The sequence below is a fragment of the Cariama cristata genome, unplaced genomic scaffold (genome assembly GCF_000690535.1).
Source record: "Cariama cristata isolate BGI_N322 unplaced genomic scaffold, ASM69053v1 scaffold16939, whole genome shotgun sequence".
Lineage (NCBI taxonomy): Eukaryota > Metazoa > Chordata > Aves > Cariamiformes > Cariamidae > Cariama > Cariama cristata.
Window position 1 is genome coordinate 51,248 of NW_009635441.1, and position 20,143 is coordinate 71,390.

Here is a 20,143-nt window from a genome sequence, read left to right on the forward strand (position 1 = left end):
ATTGCTTTTTCAGCATGTTATTACCAAATGCTGTTTACCAACAAGACACACTACATCTACCTAAAAATTCTAGAAAATGCTTTTTAAATAAAGTCTTTTGGGGTTGTCAGGTGCAAAAGTATTTCATGATCATCGGGCATGGAAGGAGGGAGTTTAGTAAGAACACTTTGAACCAAACTCCTTTGGTCAACAATATTGAAAAATTACTGATCATAAAGCGAATACAGGAAACAGTCTGATGACTGGAATTATCTTAAGACAATTTTAAAATAAGTGGTTATTTTACCTACTACCTAAGAAGAAATTGTTTGTCATGATAAATAATATGGAAGAAGCGTTCCCAAACTACAAACTGCTGAAAAGACCATGACCAACTGACATCACCAGGAAAAATGTTTTAGAATTCCTTCCTAAATTGTAAATGAAGGCTGACAGATATATTAAGATTTGACTTCCTAGTCTGTAAAAAGTATAAAATCAACAGTGTCATACTCCAAGGGAAGAACAGAAGGAATTCTTGCAATTCTGACATTTCTCTTTGCCAAGAAATCAGGACACATAACAGCTGTTTTGTTTATGAATGCTAATCCAGTCTAATACACCAGGTATTATATTCCTTCTGCCCACTCAGATCTTTCTGGCAGTTGACACACAGAGGTTTGACCATCAGGGGTCAGCCCATTCCTCATCCATTCTTACATAAGAAATACTCTGCTTCTACCCACAAAGAACCTTAGGAAAGATTACTGCTAAGGTATAAATTAGGGGAAAAAAGTAGTAACAGTCCTTTGTAGAACACCTTCTAAAAAAAGAAATGATTACCCTGAACTGTAACTGAATGCTAATAGGTAGCCTCATCTATGTAATTTCATTCACATCTTCTCAGATAACAACGACCAAGTCAAACTGAAAAGCACACATTTCACATTATGAACCCCTACAGAGTTACTGTATCCAATACCTTTCAACTGCCCAGGTTCTCCTTCATCACGCTGTAAGTGCTCCCACTGTGAGCTAAAAGACAGATAATGCAAATATATAAAGACGAAGTATTTGTTAGTGTTTTGGAGAAAAGTGCCTGCTTGGTATATGTATATTTTAATTTCATGACACTGGCTAGGATACAGTTAATAAGAGAATAATTAAAAATACCAAGTCTTATTATCTTGCACATAAGTTTCAATAACGTGCAGACTGCCCGTATTTGAAAAAAAAAAACGGCAGAAAGTAATGTTATATTAAGGTATAAATGTAAAAGTGAGTACAAGCTAACTGTAAAACACCAATTTCTCTCCATTCAACTACCACCAGTAATATGAATAGCATTCTAAGTTTCAAGAACAATGCAGAATTGGATTAAAAGTAAGAACACTGATAGTTTGACTTTTTTTATCTGCTTAGTAACTGTTTATGCTAGTGAGAACAATACTATTATTACTTCATAGTGTAATTTTGAAGTCTATGTAAAAAACAAAGTAATATTCATTCTTCACTGAAAAACTCTGAAGACATCAAGATGGAACATTTTGTCAGTGAAAAACACCTGCAAGTAGTTTGGTGCTTTCCTAAAGAATAGCAAAAACTTTCACTTTAAAACTTTCCTTAAGGAACAACATCGTTAGAAGTGTCATGATTTTAGATCATTCTGTATACCACAAGGGGATAAAAAAAACAGGTTTGTTAAAGCACCAGTGCTTTTTTGTTTTGTTTTTTAAAGATCTTTATGAACATGGTTTATCAGCCATAGGCCACAAAACTTAGGGAAACAGTTTAATAAGAGCTGATGTAATACCCAAATTATAATGAATTATCAACCAAATTATCAATGAGCAAAGTTTTTACACAATGTCTATTTTACAGGTAGGGAAAAAAAAAGTTTCATTTTCATCTCAGTTCAGGCAGCACAACAGCTGATAGGAAAGTTCTATTGCTATAACTTACAACTTGAAGAAAAGACCAGAATAATTACAGTTCTGTGGTCAGAAACTGGCATGGTCATTCTAATTCCTCAAGTATTTACTGGTACACAGAGGTAAATCCTACAACTATTATGCAGAAAGCTGAAATTTATAATCAAAAACCCAGTAAAGCTCAAATTTATAATGAACGAAAACTGTAAAGAGGGAAATCTAGTTAATTGGAAATAATTCATAAGATATTTTATATCATAACCTTATATTACACTCTAATCAGAGTAGGCAACTACACAATATAAGAAGTCACGAAGATCCTAAGTACACTGTTTAATGAAGATCAATATTGAGTATAAATACATGTTTGAGAGAGTAAATATTTGAGAGGAAGCTTGTTAAAAACAGCAACATCAACAAAACAAACAAGCCCTCGTCCCCCAAATTACCTGGATATTTCCCGGAGATAAACAGTCTGCATTGCCTTCTTCAAATGAGGTTCGATATTTTTCCAGAGTTTGCGGGTGTCACGTTCATTTGCTGCACCAAGCCAGAAGCAACTCTGTTAAACATTTAACTGACACAACACTAAAACTCTTATCTCTGACACCTGAACAGTCACAGGCATGACATAAGTCTAACACCCTGTGAAATGCTGTATCAGGATGATGCACCGTCATCATCCATTTGCAAGCACATGCTACCACACAAGGTTGTTTCTCTGTGGTTATTCCGAGATACTCTGGGACAGTTTGGCAGAACTTCTGCTCTCATTTTCTCCTCTTAGCCTTGACAGAGAAATGACTTATCCCATTACTTTGCAGAAGCCCTGGTGGCCAAATGAGGAGAAAGATTTATAGGGGGGGAAGCAAGTTTTCATGGTACTTCCATCTCATTTCCAAAAAACACCATGAACAAATGCCATCTACTGCTTCTGCTGCAAATGCTGCCCACTGGGTGCAACTGGAATAAGCAATGCTATTGTAACCAGAGAAATGGTCACAACACAATGAAGACCAAAGTGAAGTCCTCCACAAAACCCACAGGAGGGGACCTGCGCTCTCATACACCTGCTCAAGTTAAAGACAGAAGCTTACCTTCTCCTCTGACCACTGGTTCACAGTATTTAGAAAAATTGAGCGCTGCCTACAGAAAGTAAAATGTACAACATATTTAAAAGGTACTATATATTCAATCTAGCTACCAAATATAACAAGCAGTATAATTCATTACTTTGCAAAACCAATGAACTATTTTTCAGTCAGTAATTATGCCACCTGCTTCCAAACATTATACTGTAAAACATCATAACATTTCTGTAGATTAAAACACAAACAGAAGTAATCTATCATAAGTTACTTGGTTTTGATGTCAATAAAATCAGTTTACTGTGGGGTTGCCTTTTTTTTTTTTAAAATGACATAGTGGTTAAACATTATAAATGCAATAAAAAAGTTTTCATGAACTTTTTAACTCCCTTCATTTTCAGATAAAACTTTCCATTCCAGGAGCAGTTCAGCATGCTCAAAAGTAGGCCAAAAGTACTTACACACACACAAGCAGAATTATTTAAAAAAAAAACCAAACAAACAAACGAACAAGCAAATAAAAAAAACACCACACACACCAAAAAACCACCAAACACACAAAAAACCTTGCTAACACGTTCCATATTGAAACAAACTCCTTTTGCCTAAGGTAAGATTGAGAGATTTTTGATGTTGTAATCTAGGGGTTTTTTCTAAACTGGTTAAATAGATATCACACAGAATTTTGTAAAATAACAATCACCATATTTCATTCTCCTTTTGTCCTACTGCCTCTTATTAAATCTCCGTGCTAGTATACAGAACTCAAGGCAATAACTTCCACATACAAATCTAATATAATTCCAGAATGTGTTATTAATAATCATGCATAATAACATACACATTTAGAGTCTGTATTAGACATTGTGGAGCTGTTCAGAAGTCTACAGACAGCTGTATGTGCCTGTCATCACTTTCTACAGAAGAGACTTGTCAAGCACAAAAAGAATTTAGGGTCCAATTACGTAAATCCCTTCATAATGTTGCTATTTCCCACACAGACAAACAGTACATCTAAAGCTAATGAAATTATTCTGAGAAGCAGAGCCACTCAAGTACATGTCTAGCAGTACTGTGACCCTAGTTTCTATCTTTGTGTCCATCAGATTTCAGCAATCTCATTTAAATATAAAACCTGTACAGTTAACAGGTAAGTTCAGCTGAAGTTTAGCTATGTTTTCCTGATGGAAATGCAGGCAGGACATTCAGATCATCTCACTAGCACTCATGTGTTCACCACTGATCACTTCAAAATTGTAAAATTTCCTTGTACACAGTATAGTTGTTTAAATAATAATCTGATGAGCTAATAATTGTTACTGCTATTCAGCTTTTCTTATGCAAAGTTCACCATCAAGTAATTTTTACTTTTCTTCTGTTTGTTTGTTTGCTATTACATTCTTCAACTGATACATGGTTAAAACTCCTTTTTCCAAATATCTTCAATGTATTTTTGTTCCCTCAGACATGACTGTATTGCAGCAACTTTGACTTACCTGTTTTATTCTTAAGTCCAAAAGAAAGACAATGAAAACACTTATGACAATCCTCTCTTCTCTAGGATTTTGAGTCTAATATGCTACATTTCTGTAAAGCTATGCAACAGATCTGGCTTGTAGTAGCTTGGTTACCTTAAAATCCTCTGTAAGAGGCAAATCAAGTGAAAACATTACACTCCTAAACGATATAGGAAAATGTTTCAAATTTTAAGTTACATTTCCTAAAGTTGAAGTATAAAGAACGCTGGGTGGCAAGTTACATTTAATAAACGTAGAAAACAATAGAACTTGAGGTTGGACATGCTGAGATCATGTAACTGAAGTTACTCCTTCAAATATTGAAAGCAACTGTCTGGTATTCCACTGCATAGTCCAGGAAACAAATACAACAGAAGGCTATTTAGGGATTACAGAAGTCCACATGATCAAGAAGGTAGCAATAAAAGCAAAATCACATAACCATGTGTAAAAAGAACTTGAAGAGAAAAGATGCACAGTGAGGCCTATCATTGCTTGAAAGGGTAAAATCATAACTATTACTTCCTCTGACCGAATTACAAAGAAACAAACAAACCATTAACCAAGTCTGTAATGGAGTTGTCCCTCAAAAACTGCTGCAGTTGCAGCAATTGTTTCTGCTATACTTATCAGTAGGCATGAAAGGTTTCATCACATTTATCTCCTTATCCGAACAGGCAAAAATAGGTAGCCTAGTCTTCTCAGTCACTCTCTGGTATCGAGGAACAACTTGAGTTCAAAAACTCCAACGTAAGTTCTAGGCTGTGTGAACCACATGCAGACTGGCATCTGATTAGTGCAGTTTCTGTTGCCTCTGACCAGAAAACTACACAGCAGTGGAAACCCTTTACAGCCACCAAAACAATTGCAACATTTGTTATGGAGTTTTAGGGAAACTGCATTTTGAGCTAACACATTCTTAAAAGGGTAGATTCAGGCTAGATATAAGGAAGAAATCTTTTACAATGACGGTGGTGAAACACTAGAACAAGTTGCCCAGAGAGATGGTAGATGCCTCATCCCTGGAAACATTGAAGGTCAGGATGAACAGGGCTCCGAGTAACCAGATCTAGTTGAATATGTCCTTCCTCATTGCAGAGGGGTTGGACTAGGTGACCTTTAAAGATCCCTTCTGACCCAAACCATTCTATGATTCTATGATTTTCTCTTTGTCCCTATTCAACAAAAAATCTAGACTTTCAGAGCTCATTTGGCAAAAAACACCCCAAAATAAAACAACTCTGAAGGATCTCATCTCACCAGATGCTGAAGTTCTTTCAGGTCCCTACAGACCATGTAGAAGACACCAAGCAGAATATTGATATATGCAGCATAGAAATCCAAAGAATATTCTGGGGGATGATTCTGAGACAAGATTTTCTGCAGGTGTCCTGTTTAAACAAAAGTAAGTTTTGCTTATTTAAAGCTACCTTAATAAACTGACTACATTTTACAAAGTTAAGTGGAAAAACAAGCTATAATCATCACTAAAAAGAAAAACCAAAATCCACCAAAAACTACACTGATGAAAAGACCCAGCAAATATAATGGAACCAAAACATTACTTTGAGACGTTCTGGCAAGCAGAAAAAGACAAGTCTTTTACAGCTTGTGTGAATATAGACTTTTGCATTCCAGTAGCTGTTACATATTCCAGATTTTGTAAAAGGCATACTGATAAATGTGGAAAAAAAGATTTGGATGTTGACAAAGAATTATTCAATCACCAAAAAGTAGATTAAAGAATTAGTTTACCTATGCTGTAATCGGGAAAATACAAGGTGAGTGGCTCAAAGCATCCAATATTTGGACGAAATAGTTCCCATACTATTTCACTGAGCAGGACAACTGTCACATTTCTGTCAGTCTACACAGGGAAGAAAAAAAATAAGAAAAAAAGAGTGACGGATAGGCAGAGAAAGAAAAAATAACACTGCATGTTACAATATCAATGAAAAAAATTATTATTGTGACTTTTCTGTTCCCCAAAAATCATCGAATTTACAGTTTAATACAAATTACTGGTACAGTAATAAAGCGTCAGTTGGTCTAATCAAGAAGCTCATACATTTGCAGATTTTCATATTTACATGAGCTTTCTCTGCATCCCTTGCCATTTCATTGACATATAAGCTTTGTGGGTTGATAGAGCTCTGGTACTAGACAATACCAAGTAGATTCTATCCCTTACTCCCAAAATTAAGACAGCATTTTATTTCGGTAATTAAAACCAGACTTTCAGAACAAATAGGAAAAGTGAAAAAGTAAAAGTAGTGTTCAGTGCTTTCTGAAACCAAACTACCTAGTACTTTATTTTAAAGGTAAGCTGGTTTTTAAAAATAAACAAAAAACCATCCCAAAACAAAAACACAGTATTAACTGTGTACTCTACCAACTGTTTTACTATTTACCAACAATGGCTGTATGTAGTAACATACTCTTTTTAGTCAAGTTTTTATTGACAATATACTTGCCTTGAGTTTGATGTTCTGGTCAATAGGTAACAAAACATTTCATATAAAAAAATATTCCTTATTTTGGTCTCCCTTCAATATATCTGCTTTTTAACATGAAGCTAATTATCTGTGAAGATGATGTGTCATTCTTCCTTTTTGCAAGGTTTTTGCAGCCATACTTAAAATTCTGCATAACAAAAGATGCTTTTAAATATGATTCTTCAGGAAAGACATTTCAAAACTATTGAGGCATCTCAAGAAAATAAAAGGAAGTAACCTGATTGAATTGACAATGCTTAAAATGAGTTATGAATGACTTGAAAGAAAAGTTTAAATGCTATTCCCCTTCTCTGAAATTCAGGGAGAATCTTCTTTTATTTATTCTTCCCACTTCTTGCCAAAGTGGCACCCACCCATATTCTTTACTGTTTCTTCTTTCTCCATTTTTATGGTACTTTTTTGTCTTTTAATCAGGGAGCTTCTTTCTGTAGATTTCTTTCAATTGTGTTCCTCTCCCAAATTGCCTAATATTTTAGCTGAGAAAAGTAATATGGCATTTTCAGTTCAGTTCCTGAGAGTCCTTCCAATATGAAAAACTTAAGTACTTCCCACCATAATCCTCACAGAAATCAAGCATCCTGTGACCCATTCTTTGTCAAGGACCCCCCAGTCCCACGAAATCTTTCACCACTAATGAACGTTCTTGTCTCCTTTCACTCCAGGAAAGCAAGGGATACAGTAGATTTTCTCCTACAACATTCCTCTGCACAACAGTTTCATAAAGCCTCAGTCCAGAATCCAGAATGAAAGCAACTGGAACCTCAGCATTCAGGAAAGCTGACAAACTCATTTGGAGGTTACTTTTGAATTTGAGGGTGTTTCTCTAGCATATTTAAGTCTTAGACTATGTCTTCTTGGTCCCTCAACAGCAATCATAGGCCTAAGTTTTCCTTCTTTCTCTGTCCAACAGGTTGCTTCTGCTTCAGGGGCAGCAAAATCCAGAACATGGGCAGAACACACAAAAAGAGCCAGAAAATGCACCAGCTGCCAGGATTAAGAACACAGCTGTGAATTAAGTCTTCATTCAGTAAACAGAGAAATCAATGTCAGAGTTAAGAGTACCAGACAAAAGTCTTGAGATAAGTATAATTTCAGCTATTTAGATGTTCAGAAATTTCAAAGTACCACCATCTTCAGGTTTTGTCTTCATTTTATTTTCAGAGAATGCACCATTTTCTTTATTCCAAGGCATAAGCTCTGATACTTTGGAAGTGAGAGAGGGAAAGATACAGTAGTTTACTCCAATCAGAGACATACTGTGGCACAATTCCAGTAGAACTGTAAAAACTCTCCGCCAACATAAAGCACGTTCACAGCTGCTGAGCTGTGCAGCTCCAGATGTAATTAAATAGCTGGTGGTCTACTGACCATCCTCAAGCCAGCCACCACGCAGTGTTCTCACGATTCACATGGGAGAAACTTGAAGAAAACAAACATTTCCCAAGTTGCAAATTCACGCTTCTGGTGCTGAATTCACTCAACGTGGCTGGGGTCTCTGCATCAGCAGCTGACTCAGAAGCAGACATTGGATTCCCACACAAACATCTGACAAACTCTAAAGGGGTTTAATTACTTGTACCAAGCTAACAGGAGCTATGTTGAAGCTTCTCCTTACAGATCATAGTCTGCCTGAGATTTTTTTTTTTCTGCAACGACTACAAAATTTTAAATTAAGAGTAGAAAAATTTCACATTCTTCTTAAAACCAAAAATATTCTAGAAAAGACAGCTATGTATCTGACATCAGCCTCAAAATAATCTACAACAGATCAGATATTGTAAAACAAGATACTATTAAACAGAATTCAAAGAAAAAATTAACAGTGTAAGAAAAACCTGCCAATGTTTAAATTCTGGTTTGGTTTCTAGTTTTGACCACTGCCAGCTGATTATTGGGCGGGGATTAATTTTGCAACTTTTCGCATCTACAGAATCACTCGTCTTGATCTGTGAGTCTAGATGGACAGATACCACATGTTCAGTTACTTTCAATATGCAGGACATACGTTAATTTTTTTCCAGACACTTACCAACTCTTGAAGCCTAAGAAATGCTGGCAGGATGTTTGCTTCCATTTCCCTCAGCTGCTCTGCTCTATCCAGTACCTTTTAACAAAACAATGATCTTATATAGACAATGTCAACTTCCATTCTCACATGGACTTAAAACTAATTCTTAGTTGCTGGAAACTCATTTCACTGATGGCTCTTAGACAGCAGAAACCACCCAAGAATGAAGACCTCTTAAACAAGCAACATCAGAGAGATTATTGCTTCAGGTGTGCTTCTAGGAAGCCCAAGCAGCTCTGCCATATGAAAAAAGATACAGTCCCCAGGCAAGCAACGTTCTCGTGCATTATGGCAGTAAGAATTGAAATATATCAGTCACGAATATCACTGACAAAGACATGATATCATTAATAACCATTGAAACCTCAATTTTTGTCCAAAATTATTCTTATATTTAAAAATTATGTGTAGTACTGCAGCACTATATCAACATGCTTACTGCAGAAGAGCTATCTCTTCCCACTATGAAACTATTTTTCAGAAACAAGTAAGAGCTGATATTTTCAAAAAGTTAGCTATCATCTGGAGTTCACACAACTGAATTTTGAGATAAACTTTTCTTGCCATAGTTTGCAGCCTCAAAATTTACAGTATTTATTGTATTGTATGCAAACCTCACATAGCAATAACAGATATGTAGCACATGTACAGCTTAAACAGGGAACACTTTATCTAAACAACTAACATTTTGGAGCCTAAAGAAAAAAAAAAATAGGAGCACGCATGGTTATCCTTTGGCAAAAAAAATTTGTATCCCCAGTACACTTAAAACCTTGACAGGAATGAAAAAAGAAAACAAAAACACATTTCTTTTGTGTTTTATTTACTACTCACAATATAAATCTAAATTCTGAAGTTCATTACTTCTTTTGATTTACTGCTGTTGAAAGAGAAACTATGGGTGCCTACAAAATTGTATTTTTCTATCCTTTGACATTTCCTTCCCACACCAAAATATTAAGACATCTATCATTTCTGTTGCCCACAGTAAGAAAAAGAATTTTACGTGGACATTCAAGAAACATTTTATGAAAACAGTATTTCAAAATCACACCATACAGGAAAACACCTGAAAGAGCAGTATCTCTGCAATAAAAGTTCACACTTCTTGGGAATTTATTTAAAACTACAATACAACATATGATTATATATTGACCTCTGCATTTGGTTCACGTAATAAATTACTTCAGGAATGAAGATTGCTTTATGTTACTGACCAAATAGAGACTACATATTTTTACTAATAAAATACTACTTATTGGACCCAGTGACATGCAACTACTGAATAACTACAAGTTATATCTGCTCCAATTTTTCAGGTAGTTAAAATCAACAAATTCATTTTCCGTAAGTAATCGCAAGCATTCAGCATCCATGCTTGGGTTAAGAGAACCATTTAGAATCCTTTGCTTGAAAGTAAACATTTATCTTAATTTGCTCCAAGTTAACTGGGCTGAAATATTACATTATTTGCTACAGAAATGAAATAGAATAAATTAGCATTGCCAGTTTATGTTACCAGCACGCTGGTCTTCCATCAGTCTCAATTTAAACCACCCTACAATAAATTCAGATGACGCAGGTTAATATACATGAACTGATTTCCCCATTCCTGTCTGTTTCCATGCAGAACGGAACTGAAATACTAATTTAATACTTAATTCTTCTGATTCAGCAACTATTTACATGATACAATTGAACCTTTCTAGGTATTTAATGGTTTGCTTTCTATAACCATTGTTCAAGAACTTTCTAATTTTCTGAGTGATACTAATTTTCATATAACACGTTATGCATTCTTTACTGACGTACAACATTTTTTTACTTCAAACCTTAGTCTGAAAGTAAAATTCTACTACATATTTTATGACATTCCCTAAAGGTTATTTTAGTGTTTAATTTTGTTCTTATGGCAATACCACTTTTGTGACAGTAAATTAGAATAAATTATCTATGTATAATTTCTTATCTGTTGTAAGTACTGGTGCATTTTTTCTTCATTCAATTTTTAAATACGTCAAATTTATTAACCTCATGAGCGGTAGGAAACCATGAGATAGTACTGCTTCCAGTAAACATAATATGAAGTTATTTAATTCAGTATTTAAGTATTTTTAAATGGAAATAAAATTTATTTAACTATAACCTGTGAAACAGAATAAAGAATGTTGAGTGTAATTATGAACTTTTTGTTTGACTGCAATGAAACCAAAGCAGTATGCCTGTTGATTGCTGTAAAAAACATGCAGTGATCACCCAGGGTCACTAAGCTTTAACTCTTGAATCACTTGCATGTTTTCTTAAATAATCAATTTCACGTCTTCTAAAAAAAACATTAACTCCTACTGCTGGGCTAAAACTTCAGTCCATGTCTTTTGCAGGTCCACAAACATATATACAGTTACATATCACTAATACTATGGTGTTCGTATTTTTAACATAATAGATTTTGTTCAACCAAGTGAGAGCTAGGGAAAAAAAACAAGTTTTGAGGAGTCTATGTCCTTTCTTCAGAACTCTTGTATGCCTGAAATTTGTTTCTATGTTTATCTCTCAGCACAATAATGTTACAGATGTCTGCAAATTTTTAGTCCTTTATGTAATTAAGATTATCACAGGAAAAAAAAAACCCAAACAAATCCTAGCATTCTACCACCACACTAATTCAATCGTTCCTGTAATCTACATTCTGATTATTCTTCCTGTGGTCTGTCTGTTTATTCCATTTGAGTATATCATCAAATTTTTCATTGTAGTCTTATTTTCCATCTTAATTTTAAAACCACAGTTCTTGTGTTTGAGGGCCACAAGTGTAGTTGAAGATTTAAGATCTCAACAGTACTTTTAAAGAGGAAATTATGCATTTTAGTTCCTTAATACAACTTCTAACTTGAACCTATTCTAACCATCAAATTCTTGTCATTTGCATGCTCCATAATTCGTTTCTGCCCTGCCTCCCACCTTTGCTTTCTCATTTGCAATGTTTCCACAAGGAAACACATAAGGATGACTTAGTATTTATAAAACAAATACAGGCTTTCTATATTTAAAAATTTTGTAATACTATTATATATTCAATTTAAATATGCAATATAATTTATGTTCATTATTAGTTATGCTATACAGTTTTTGTGTAGAAAAAGTTCTAAAACCAGGAAAAATACAGAACCTCATCTAAAGGCAGTAAAGCAGCAGAAAGAATCTAACCACTATCAACAGATTCTGAATGAGGTCCACACAGAAATTTTGTGAAAACTGCTCCATAATGCACACATTTCACATACAAATTATCAATAACAATTACTCACACCGTCTTAACAGAAATGAAACTGGAACATTAAAATTAAACTACTTACAATGTATACTGTTTGATCTTGAAGCTCTTGACTCGCAACAGCTTGTTTAAACAGACGTACAAAGTCATTGAAAGTATCACAAGGCACGTGAGAAGTCTGTTCTGTCTCAGAAGAACAGTTTTGCAACCGGATAAGAATTTCTTCTAAAAGAAGTCGTGAAGTAAAGTATTCCACACAGTTCACAAATACATGAGGAAGCTGAAGAGGATAAAAAAAAAGATAAAACTTTATTTGGATTTTTCAGTGTAAATCCTCCAGAATTAGTTTTCTCTTTCAGATGAGACAATGAAAGAAACCACACCCTGCCAACAGACTATAGAGCACAAACCAAAAAACCTTGCCAAAAAAGAATGATTACTTATGTACCTAGTCAAAATATTATATATCACAAAGTGAAGACAGAGCTGATGAATCCTCATATGAAACACACAGTCTATCTTCTAATTACATTTAAAAACTGAAACAGTGTTCAGTTCTAAGTTTAAAACGTCTATGTTTAAGAACTGTGCGTAATACATAAAAAGAAAGCCAAATAGTATTTAGTTCAAAGAAATGTTAGACAATTGTGACACATTACAGCATTGTAAAATAGTCCATTACCAGTTACAGTGTTCAGATAACATGAACTTCTCAAACTTATATTACAAAGCAAGCAATCTAGGAGCACACTCCCCAAAATTACTCTGAATGTTTTTCGCATTCACTGCATACAAATGATAAAGTGTAAGCTTCTATATAAGACACGTGTAATCAGACTGCTTGTGCAAAACATTTTTAGAAAACCAGATCTTTTCAGAGCAAAGAGCACCTGAAAAAAGCAGCTTATGAGATACCCTTTATGGCAATCCATTAAACATACTTTCAAGTACCAATTTAGTACTATTGAAAAGTTAGGTTCCTTTCTCTATAATTAGAAGACACTATAGACTACAAAATAGTACCAGTATTCAAACTTGCATAAGACAAAAAAGGTAATTTTCTAGAAACTCTAAGAAACAGATTATTTGCATAGCACCATACTCTCTGGTAAGGTATATGCTCTTTTTCACACTGAACATTAAAACCTCTGGAAAACATTTGTCATTGGGATACATATATACACTGGGATACAAAAATACATTTGCATTACTTGCAAAATTAAACTTCTGATACAGGAATGTGTGTGTCTATAACAAACCAAAACAAAATCTAAGTACTTCATTCCAGTCTGTCTACTTAATATACAATATATGGCATATGATTCAGCAGATGTGGGAAAGCGTGGGTATATGCTGGTAATCCACTCAAACACCATGCAATAATAAGCTTTCTTACAATTTTGAACACTATTAAAAGAAAGGGGCTACATCTTCAAAAGCACCTATTCAAAGTGCTGCACCTCCATAGCAGAAGGAAAGATGGGTGCATCAGATGTGATTCACACCATCACATGATGTAGGGACACCTATACTTGGCAACAAGAAATTCTGTAGAAACAGTTACAGCTTAAATCCTATTCCTTTCCAGGGTCTGGCCACATCGCTGGATATGCAGCAAGTGGGTAGCAGTGTTAGGAGCATTGCACAAAAGGCTACTGCATAAAAGAGGATCATGACCACTGTCTTCCACTTCTCTCCCTCTGCAGAATTTTTAATGAAGGGGATTTTTGCATAAATCCCAGTCCTGTAGATCTGTCATAAGTGCACTCTGGACAAGCTGAAAATATCAGGCCTATGAGAACACACAAGTGGAAATCTATGGTTTAGGCATGAAGTAGGCACCTGTCATTGGATTTAAATCCCTGAAGTTCACAACTGTCAAAAACAGAGGCATTAACAGGTTTAGATGAAAATTTCTGTGATGACACCCTTCAACTTAGGAGGAATTTAAAACACGTTTTGGGAAAAACAGGAACATGGAATAAAACTAGCACAAATATACACATGTGCTAACAGAAAAAGAAGGGCCATAAAAGTGGCAAGAACCTAGTGCTTAAAAGTCTTTTGCCAGCACTGACCAGAGAGGGATTGAAATGGACTTGAGGCCATATCTCTCTACAACATTCCTCAAGATAACTATTTTTGTAAGAAACATCCATTCAGCCACAATGACCCACCACTTCTATGTAGTTCAGAGTCTCACATGATGTTTGAACAGTAGATTTCTCTGCCTGCAGCCCTTGCAACTGAAATAAGTCTGTTCATGACAAAGTTTCTACTTCAGGTTAGCATCATACAGCAACTCCAGTATTAATCATCAAGGATATAACTCATGCCCCAGTGGACAGCATTAAAGTAGTTTTCTTCCTTAACAATTGAGGGGAAGAGAGTTTGCAGTCCCAGCTTCCTAGGAATGTAAGGCTCCAAATTCAAAACTGTACAATGGATTCTCAGTAGTTTCCACTTCACATAGTCCAACAATATGTCTTATCAGTCTTCCTTGACCTACTTCTTTCTTACTCCCACACTGTTTTCTAAGAGCAGGAATCCAAAGGACGTTTATGTTAGATGGTGAAGCTGAGAAAGAACATCCAGTCCTAACATTTTTGAAAGTGATGCTCATATAGGAGGAAACAGCAACTATACTGGCATGGCAGAGTAAGATCCATTCCACCAGCAGAAGATCTGGCATTGCCAAGCTTAGCAAGCATAAGTACACCTGGAGAATTGAATTTATTACATCAGATACTGTGAATGCATCCAGTTTCTTAGGGTTTTTAACTTATGAAGCATATCAAACCATTTCTGGAGCACCTAGAATAAATTAAAGTGCACAAAATTCATATTTTCAAACAGGTTCTGAAAACATACTAAAAGGGCTACCAGTACACTTTTCCCATTTAGAGCTGATTCATTCAGCAATTTTTTTTAAACTTTCTTAGAAAATTTATTATGATTTATATTATTTCTCCACATATACAACTTTAATTTATCCTAAGTGCACTTGTGAGAAGAGCAATGCATTCATCACGCAGTAAGTGGAGGAGAAGAATCAAGAAAGTAGAAATGGCTAAGGAAACAAACCATTTTGAGAAAGTAGAAGCTAGTTTGAGGGATCATCTGTTACAAATAAATTCTAAATTCAATATCCATTGTGAATATTCTTACCTGTAAGGTGTTTAGAAGAGTTTGCATCACATAAGTCTTTCCACTAGATGTATGTCCGTAAATAAAGATGGATGGAAAACTAAACTGCTGACGCTAGGGGGGAAAAAAAAAAAATACAAAAGTTGTTGCTGTTTCAGTTGTCCTTCTTCTTCACTCCACAGATAAAATACTTACCAATGGAATTCCCCTCCAAAAGAAAAGTTATCTTTTAAATTGAGGTATTAAATATAAAACATGCCAATTATTATGGAATCAACGTGATCAAGTTTTATGTTTCATCTTCACTGAAATGCTGCAAGGATAAGACCCAAGAATCAAGTATCACATAAAGCTACCAGTGAAACTGTTGTAACACGAGGATACATTTTTCATGGGAAAAACAAACCAAACAAAAAAACTCTAAACAAACAAACAACAAACACACACACCAAGACAGAAAAGCAGTGGGTTCCTAATTCAAATTAGTTAACTAACTGAAACAAAATCTTGGCAAGCAAATATTGCAAGTTTTACGTTGTCCTAAACTCTGCAAACGCTACAAGCTGCTTTTCTTTCCATTAGCACCAAACAGAAAAGAATAAATGGTTTGGTGGAGGGGATGGTAAAGGAGCTCGCATTTCCCTGACAAGGCAATATTTCATATAATATCTCTATTTATTTAATGGTACTGATGTTGTATATTTCATGGAGGTTTGTTTTTTTTTTAAGATGCAAGGAGAATAATTAACTTGTTCTTTCTATTTCATTCTGAACAGGTATTTATTTTTGTGTTTTTCTCATTTCGAAGAATCTTGTATACTGACTTAAAAATGAATACAAAAATAAATATGACAAACATTTTTCATGAAAAACAATGATATTCAATTAATCCAAGATGAAGGCACTCTTGTGCAAGATATGTAGATACTGTAACCTGCATATTTAATAAGAATTTAAGTATCTATTTTTTTAAGACTTATGTATTTATTACAAGCATGGTGGCAATAAAACTTAAATGCTGTAATTTGATGTAATTATTATTATCTATAATTAAAAGCAGAACCAGAAACAGATACTAATTTCCATTTTGTTAACTGAATATAAATGGATATATCAACGGCTTTTAAGTTTGCAGACAAAAATCTCCATTACTTTTTACCACAGCTTTGCTAAGCAGTAACAGAATCAATTAACAAGCCAGGGATTTCCAAACCTTATGGCCAGCAACAGAACTATAAAGCATCAGACCAATCTCACGTACTTAGAGTTCAGGCACACAAATATTAGATTAACAGGTCAAAACCAAACAGAATTTCTACACTGTCACTGAAAAAAAAAAAACAAAAAAAAAAAAACCTAGAACTTTAGACCAGGGAAGAAAACAGACATACTTCCTGGTACTAACTGGTAAAGATGGAACAAAGTCATGGAGAAATCAGGCTTCAGAGACAGCAAGGTACAAATAGCTGTAAATTTGCTGGGGTCCTTCCAGCTGCAAACAACTTTCAACCTTCAAACCTACTAGAATCTATCTGCCAAATGCTAATGTTAAAGATGGGTAACAAAAAAAAAACCAAACCAAACCAAAAAACACCCCAACAAAGAGACAACCAAAGTATGTTCATAATGACATCACAAAAATGCCCCTACATTTCTGCTCTCCCCTCGGAGACAGCAAAATGTTTTTGTTCCATTCAAATGTACAATATAAAAAGCACTACCTCTCCGAATATTGACAGCAACATGGACACTTGGGATTCTCGACAAGGCACCAAACTTTCCAAGTGAAGCAGTGTAGCTGCTGGGTATGCCGGATGTTCGAGATTAGGCATTTTGATGTTCCTGTAGTTAGTCACTCAAACATGCATGTCCCATTTAAGGTGCAGAGACAAGAAATAAATTGATCTGGAAAATAAAATGTATTAATTATCATTTTCTGTCATATACATAAAGGAGGAAAATGAACAGGAATTGACATAAAATCTAAACAGACATTCTAGCACTCAGGATAATTGTATAATTATGATAGACTTAAAAGACTTCATTAAAATCAAACTTTACTATGTAAGGCATTATAGACATTCTCACACCAGACAGAATCCAAAAATCAAATAAAAAGGGAAAGGCATACAGGGTATGAGCAAATCAATATAACAAAGAATTGTCACAGTTTAGTTAACTGGAGAAATACTTATTTAGTTCTGGTTTTATATACATTTAAAAAGCAGCAAGGGAATAAAATGAGGAAAGTAGATTAGTCACAGATCATCACCTCCTTGGACAGCCAATAAACTAGGATTCACAAGTAACAGAGAAGAGGTAGGGCATAAGGAAAGATAAGATGACAAAATAGTAACTCTTCAGATGTTAATGGGAATGCTTAGCCCAGCTTAAAAGCAGCAGAGGCATATGAAGAAAATCCAGCTGATTGTAAAGATTAGAAATATTCCTTAAAAATAGTAGGAGCCCCAACCAGTTAGATAAAGCTGCAATATTAATTACAGTCTACCTTTTAGACAAGGACTAGTCAAGGAAGACTGAGGGTCTTGATTGCCCAAACATTTGGAAGGCTGGATTTTAGTGACAGAGTATGGAAAAACACCTCGGTCAAAGATACTGCTTTGTCTACAGCTTCTAAAACTGCTGGGAAAATGGTACATTTGACTGTAGTGATAAGGACAACATGCAGAGAGAGAACTGAAGTAACCTCAAGAGCTGGATTCTGACTTTGTCAAATGTAACATAACTTTGCAGCCAAAAAGAAAGTGTGGAAATTTAGGTAGTGCAATGAAGGTATCTCAGCAGCAGATAAGAATATCTGTAAGTTATCATAACAAAGATAATAAACAAAGCACTCCAAATACATTTAAATATAAGTATTTACAGCCATATACGTTATACTGGGCATAAGTACAATGCCACGAGAAGAGATTAGACTAGCATAAGGAGATCAGAAATAGCATAGAAAATGAAAAAAAAAAAGCTGTTCTGAAGAAAAAAAGCAATATTGGGTTGCACTGACAGAGGAGCTATTGGGCTACAAAGAGTTTCATAAATACAAATGTATTTATGGAAACACTTTACAATAGAGTTCGTTTTGGGACCAATCTCTATTAAGTATTTCCATAAATACATTTGAGGAAAGATTTTTTTCTTTTATTTTTATACTTGCCTTCAGTGTTTTCTGAAGTAAAAATTGGGACTGTAGAATCACCAACAGAAAAACAAGCGGAATTAAAGGATAACTCCAATAACAGAAGCAATGTCAGCATAATGAAATTCAGCACTTCAAATTACATTTATTTGCAAGTAATCATATCATACTCAACAAGGACTACAATTAGGTATCAAGAAACTGTAAGTCTGAAGCAACTTGAAAAATAAACAAGTCAGTTTTGTGTATTTCTATTGTCTATATGTATTTGACTATTGTCAAATACACATAGTAAGTATGAGAAAACAAAGTAATGGAGTTATCGAAAAAAACCCGTATAATCATATATATCAGGCAAATTATTTCCCATACAGCCAATCATACAAATAGCCTTGGCCCATTTTATCAGATCAGCAAGATCAGCTTTGAACAAGTCTGCCCACCTGTCCACTGTATCTATTTCAAATGAAACAAAGATACATAAAGTTGAATAGCTTGATTATGGCTGCTCTCTAAAAATGAGCTAGGAATACATATCAAGGATGAAAAGAAAAAAATTTAGATAGTAGCCCCCAAAACAGAGGACAAACGAGGAGGGAAGGAGTTTCAGAAAAGTTTGAAAAGGTTGCATGGATTTAAGAAAAAAGACAAGACTACATGAGAACAGTGCTTGACTCAGTGTGTCCTAAATGCATTTAAAGCCATAAGGTACTTCAGCTTCTCCACCCTGCTGCACAGCTGCACTCCAGAAAAGCATGAATCACCTGTTATCACACTGTATCTGCCAGTCCTGTTTTGCTTCTCAAACAGCCCACCACATATCAACTTACACTAAACACCTTTAAGCCACTGGATGAAAACCTACATCTCTACTGACTACATGCAGGTGTCTTAATCTTCAATGGGACCCCATTCTAGAGCTCACAAGAGAAAGGATGTTTAGAGCAACATGTTCACCAGACAGTTAGTTTAGATTAAATGGCAATGCTGACACAAAGACTAGCATCAGCCAAAGCTTGAATTCAGGATGCTCCTGATGGGGGAAGGTTGTATGGAGGTTGTACATGTGACTCCAGCCAGATGAGGAGGGACAAAAGCACTTACTTTCCAGCTGAGTCCAAGTAAGGATAGCAAACGCACAAGTTAGATTTCATGGCTGCATCTGATGATTAGGAGGACTTCTCTCAGTTCATTCGTCCTAAAATACCTACACTTAGCACGTCTTTCTACACTCCAGCATGAAAGCTGACAGAACTGAAAAGACTCGCGCGGTTCTGCTTCCCCTCAGGCCCGACAAGCACCCTCGCCCCACAAGGACACCGCCGGCACAGATGTGCCCTGGATGAAGGGGAATGACGACCCCCAGCCTCCATAGCCCGGCCCCGCTCCACAAAGCCCGAGATAAGGGCTCCATTAGCCACGTGTCTGTGAGGCTGAGGGGGGACCTCGGCTGAGGGGGCAGCTCTGAC

The 20,143-nt window shown here is 35.3% G+C and overlaps 1 protein-coding gene across 1 annotated transcript in view; it reads right to left on the reverse strand.

Annotated features, from left to right (window-relative positions):
* The window catches only part of ORC5 (origin recognition complex, subunit 5), a 67,809-nt gene extending 50,380 nt beyond the window's left edge, over positions 1-17,429 (reverse strand). The window contains exons 1-9 of the mRNA XM_009707561.1: positions 17,242-17,429; positions 15,542-15,634; positions 12,456-12,653; positions 9,061-9,135; positions 6,271-6,382; positions 5,776-5,906; positions 3,008-3,056; positions 2,360-2,450; positions 962-1,014 (exon numbers count right to left, since the gene is read on the reverse strand). Coding sequence (XP_009705863.1) covers positions 962-1,014; positions 2,360-2,450; positions 3,008-3,056; positions 5,776-5,906; positions 6,271-6,382; positions 9,061-9,135; positions 12,456-12,653; positions 15,542-15,634; positions 17,242-17,352 — 913 coding nt within the window. The 5' untranslated portion in view covers positions 17,353-17,429. The remainder of the gene's footprint in view (positions 1-961; positions 1,015-2,359; positions 2,451-3,007; positions 3,057-5,775; positions 5,907-6,270; positions 6,383-9,060; positions 9,136-12,455; positions 12,654-15,541; positions 15,635-17,241) is intronic.
* Positions 17,430-20,143: the final 2,714 nt, after the last annotated feature.